General features: G+C 43.1%; 1 protein-coding gene across 1 annotated transcript in view; it reads left to right on the forward strand.

The window, feature by feature from the left end:
- Positions 1-1,175, forward strand: part of LOC108632064 (uncharacterized) — a 3,453-nt gene extending 2,278 nt beyond the window's left edge. Inside the window, exon 2 of the mRNA XM_018036365.2 lies at positions 276-1,175. Within this exon, the coding sequence (XP_017891854.1) occupies positions 276-1,105 (830 nt within the window). The 3' untranslated portion in view covers positions 1,106-1,175. The remainder of the gene's footprint in view (positions 1-275) is intronic.
- Positions 1,176-5,681: the final 4,506 nt, after the last annotated feature.

Genomic DNA, 5,681 nt, shown 5'->3' on the forward strand with positions numbered 1-5,681 from the left:
AAATTACAAACTCATCGATAAGAGGAGTCCTATCCTACTTCTACAATATTTTTTCAACTATCAGAGCATAGTGAGTGTCGATTCGAAATGCGTTTTTCTAAGGTACATAAACTGTTGGGACTGACTGTATAGCCAATACATCCTTAAATGATATCTACGATGTTACATTGTGCAACTTTGTTGATACCGTTCGGCGTTGTGAGAAAAGTTGATTTGATCGGATTGAATATATAAAGTTTGTACAAATTTTTAACAGACAATGTATTCGTTTGCAGCGGACGTCGCGAAGTCCAAATGGAAACACTTGCGAGACAATTTCCGCAACGAATTAAAGAAAACTTATCGAGGGAAGTGCGACGGTGGCAGCGAGCACGATTCGAAATGGGTTTGGTTCAAGAGCCTGTTCTTCCTTCGGGATCAGATGAACTCGAGGGTGATCGGCTGTACCCTTTCCCAGAATTGCTCGGCCCTGCGATCGTCGCCGGACGGTACTCAGATCGAACCCCAGATCGACATATTGGAAGGCCACGAGGAGACCACCCAGTTCGACGATCTAGACGGCGACTCGTGCCATTCCCTCTTGTCGAACGACGACGGTTTGCACCAAGTTATGCCACCGCCGAAAATGAGTAAAATCGGTAGGAAGAGGAGTCTGATGGACGCGATGGAGAACAGTTATTCCGAGGTCGACAGGAAGAGATTCGAGTCGCTGCACAAAAGGTTGTCGCAAGAAGAGGAGGACGACACTTATCATTTCCTCATGAGCGTTCGAAATCCTATGAAGAGTTTACCGCTCGACAGGCAAATGTTCGTCAGGTTGAAAATACAAGAGCTCGTTTATAACGAGATCAACTCGCAGAATCAACAGAATCGAACGTACGAAGACGTGAAGCCACCGAGAACGGGGAACGTGGGTGCTACGGGACTCGTGGGCGGCGACGTCGGCCTCGGCGAAACCGTCGGGGGTGGCATCGATGCCAACGGTGACGCCGACGATGGCAACGGAAACGGTAGTAGCAGTGGAGTACAAACCGTCAACCACCCCGGGTCGTTACTTCAGAATTGCGCGACGGAGGGTTCCAACGATGATACCTATTTCGGTTAATTTCATTTGACTCTTAAGATTTAAGAATTGTAATTTTATTCATAGGAAATAAACGATGGTATTTTTTCAATATCTGTTTTCCTCTTGTAAACGTACTACTTTCACGAGCACTGACCTAGATTTCCTTTAGATTCTCTCTTATCATCGTTCAGGACGAATTGATCATTAAGGTGAATCGTGCATTACGTGCGACCTGTTTGAGAACAAGTTGGACTACTCCACTCGGGCACTCGTGGTTTTAACTTTCTATACTTGATACGCATAAAAGAAGCGAAGGAAATCTTAACGAAGATACGAAACGAGAATTTCATGAAAGGCTCGATAACGAGGTACTCGCAGTTATGGAATAACGAATTCGAATATTGTATCGCCGGTCGTTTCCGCGATCGATACGTAGCCTCCGATAGTTACGAAACGGAAGAAAATGAAATTTTACAAAATCCTCCTTTCGTTAAAAGATTCTATTTTACAACGACACCGAACGAAATAGCTAATTATAAGCTAATCTTCTCATTTCGCGAGAGCACGTCACGATGAAACGTATCGTGCACAGAGCTTTCAGTACCAACATCTCTTCTCTATTCTCTGACGCAACTTTCCTCCCTATTGTCTCCGCGTACTTACGCTGTCTCGCGACTGCTGCGTTCGCATCGCTAACGCTTTTCATCGAGGGATCAGTTTAGTGAAAACCCATTTCAGTTTCCTAGTTAATCACCTAGTAGTATCCTTCATTCACAAGGTCCTCACGTATTACAGGTCTTTAAGGATGTATTGGCTATACAGTCAATCCCAAAAGTTTATGTACCTTAGAAAAACGCATTTCCTATAATTAAAAAGAAATCAGAAGTTGTTTTCCTTCTAATTTCGATATTTAATGAGTTACATATGATTATATGGCATTTTATTGATGTTGACAAAATCCGACCATCCCAGCGTCGAAACGGCGAACTTTTGGCAAAAAATTTCATTTTTCCTCAATAACTCCTAAACCCTTGGAGATACGGGAAAATTGCATAGGACCTTTCTTGTAGAGGACGACGAGATCTACAATTTCTGTACAAAAAGTTTTCGTTAGCATTAATACTTTACGAGTTATTGACGAAAAACGAAAAAACAGTTTTTTACAAATTACTTGCAAACTATCAAAGCTAGCAAGAAACTTTTATACAGGAATTGTAGATCTCATCGTCCTCTACAAGAAAGGTCTTATACAATTTTTCCGTAAATCCAACGGTTTGGAAGTTATTGGTCAAAAACGAAAATTTGGAAGAAATTGAAGGGGTACCCCTTGGAAAAATCTCGGAAAAATCGAAAATTTTTTTTTGTTGTTTATTATTAGCAATGTTCTTCCGACGTCTGATTTCTTTTTAAAAAATGCGTTTCTAAAGTGCATAAACTTTTGGGATTGACTGTATAGCCAATACATCCTTAAACCCTCCGTAAAGCTTAAATCCAATCTCATTGGATTCCAACTGAAATCATGTTACGATTCGATACCATAAGTATAACTAGTAGATATTATCTTGGGTTGGCAACTAAATGATTGCGGATTTTGTTGATAGACTTTTTGCTTAAAATCTGATGATCACTTATTTGCCAGCTTAATAAAAAGAAATATGAAACAAGCCAGCATTTGCTCGATTACGTGAGTAGCTGTAACTCCTGATGCGGTTCGATCGAACAAACCGTCGCGCATTCCACACACACACACCATTTTAATATCGAGTACGAGAACACAATGGAAGAATCTATTCCGATACACGGCGTGTATCTGTCGCGATGCATATTCAACCGATGTCCTAACATGGGAATCGAATGGGCCTATAGAATCGTACGTCGCGCGTTGTCCTGCACGCGAAGATAGAATCGTTTGCACCAGTTCCTCGGAAACTGTTCGCCGTTTAGTCGTGCCTGTGGCTGCGGTTATTGAACGGCCAGTGTTTCCAATGCGGATTTAATTAAACCAGGTTATTAGTTGCATAGCTTCTCGGAGACTATAGGTAGGCTCGCTTCGTAGCGGTTAAACGTTACGATCTTGAAAAGAATTTATCGGACAGGGAAAAAGCATGAATATTGAGCTCTAAGCCGCGGTAGGAACAAAGCTTTGCTTCGTTATTATCGACAAGAAATTCGGTCGTTATTTAACACGACGTAGTTCTAGTTGTAGGTGTACATTTAAATCCTGATAGAAATTGGGTTGAATCACATTGGCCTAGCTGTTCTAATAAAAATCCCAGTGTAACCCAAGCCTGTTGGCAGAAACAGGAAATAAAGCGAGAGTAAGCGCATCTACGTCTAACATAAGCGTATCTATTTTCTTTCCTTATCGTGGAAATCGAGTCTCAAGCTCGGACGAAATAATCGTTACACCAACATTGAGAGACTTCCGGCTGTGTTCATCGTAGTAGTTGTAAACGACGCAACAGTTGCATCACCGATGCGTTGATAAGTGAAAATCGGGAGATCGTTTGCCCTATCGTTTGCCCTATCGTTTGCCCTCTGATGTTCTCAATACACCTTCTCTCGTCTACGCACCGGCTTTTCGTTACGTTTTCCATGGGGATTCGCGAAATAACGAGGTAACTTTTCGTTCGGATAGAAAAGCCGCATCGTCTAGACGGGATGCGCTATATTTGCACGGTATATTGCACCGGTTGAATAGCTTATTCGAAAGTCTGCCGCGTAGTCTGCTCGGCGGACCACCCGGTTTTTCCGCACAAAGAGGATTAGCATCGTTCTCTTTGTCTTCCGTTTTCTTCCCTCTCTCGCTCTCCCCCGGTCTCCCATCCCCCCCTCACTTTCCGCGGTATCTTCTTTTCCTTTCCTTCTCCGCTGACAAGCCATGGAACACCGTGCTTTTCCCGTCCCGTCGTCTACCTAGCTATCTCAGCGTTACTCTCCCTAACCGTCTTCGAGTCTAATTACTTTCGAACGCGATCTAAACGCTTGTATCCATTTCTATCACCGGTGCGTGTCGTTATAAACACGGCAATCGTTGCATCATTGCACATAAATCGTAGAACGTCATGTGGTACATCATTAATAGTAAATCGCAATTCATTTAACTACGACTAAATGTCTATCTACACTAACGTCACGTCGACGTAACGTAGGGTCTCCGTAGGTCGTAGAACATACGTTCGGCAGTAGAATTAGAGCTGTAGTCTTTAGGACAGGATATAGGAAAAAGCGTGTAAAAGCAGGGAGTTCAGGGGCCCACGTTTGACACCGAATCGGCAGGCGTGAGATGAGATGTGATGTGAGACTGCCTGTTGTTTAGAGTTCACTACCTGTTTCGAGGATTCTTTCGCTTTTCCATATATACTGTCCTAAAGAAGACTACAGCACTGGTTCCGCTACCGAACGTACGTCCTACGAAGACGTGACGGTGACGTTACGTTAGTGTAGATAAACCTTAACATATTTATCGATACACCATGAGACTTATAAACGTCGGACGACGGTGTTACAAGGCTCAAATATGATACAAGCGATTGTTTATATTATCATGTTAAAAAACGCGGATGAAAACCGTGTTTACACGTTTATATCGAAGCGATGAACTGCGTGGCGAACGAGTCGACTGTCGGAGCCATAGCGGTTGAGATTTTCTTTGATCACAAAGGAAAATGCAATCGCCACCCCTTTTCTCTATCCCCGCGACGAGACTGGTGCTTCTCTTTCCTCGTCGCGGGTTCGCATTCTACAATCAGAGCCTTCCATGACGTACCGGGTGATGTCGAATCAACAACGCACGTGAGACTAAGAAGAAACGTCGAAGAAGAATTAATGATCTGAGACCGCTTTGATTGTTCGGTACCCTTGAGAACGTCGAGGCTGCTTAATTTTCATTAGTTTTCCGTTAAAAAGTGGGCGCAGGAAAAAGCGGTCGCGGCACAGCGAGTACCGAGAAACTGGTCTCACAGTGAAACCTGACTAACAATGGGGTTTCTTTCTCTTCTACGATTCGAACCTACTAAACTGAACGACAATGAATACGATACAACGACCAGACCGCAGGTACGATGGATTTCTAAGAAAATTTAATATGACCTTCATATCTCCTTGACGCCTCCACCTATCAAAAAACTAGTAACAAATGATCAGCCCCTCAATACTCGATATTGGTTCGATTTTACATTTTTTCCTGTCACCAATAGGAGCCAAGTTATTCAGGTGGCCTGTTTTAAGTGTCTCACCCTGTATAGATGTGTTTATCGTCGATATTATGATATATTTATGATCAAAAAGATTGATAGATGACTTCTTCGAATGACAGAAGTTGCATAAAAAACTGTAACGATAACTAGTTTTTCAATCGGATGTTTATCGAGTCTACCTGCAGTTTGTTTGTTCTACTTTATATGATATCAAGCTATCTTTCTCACGTAAATAAATAAGGATCCACTAATCGCGAACCGATTGCGTTACCGATGGCGAAGCTGAACTTGGTCCGGTCGGTGCGACACGCACCAACAGGCGAGAGCGAGCGAATGGAAACCAGGCACTGCCAGTGAAACGAACGACGAACCGACGACGACGCACTCAACCTCTCCAGTGAGACTTGAGCTAGCGT

This window comes from Ceratina calcarata, unplaced genomic scaffold (assembly GCF_001652005.2).
Source record: "Ceratina calcarata isolate Rehan_Ccalc_2016 unplaced genomic scaffold, ASM165200v1 scaffold151.2, whole genome shotgun sequence".
Lineage (NCBI taxonomy): Eukaryota > Metazoa > Arthropoda > Insecta > Hymenoptera > Apidae > Ceratina > Ceratina calcarata.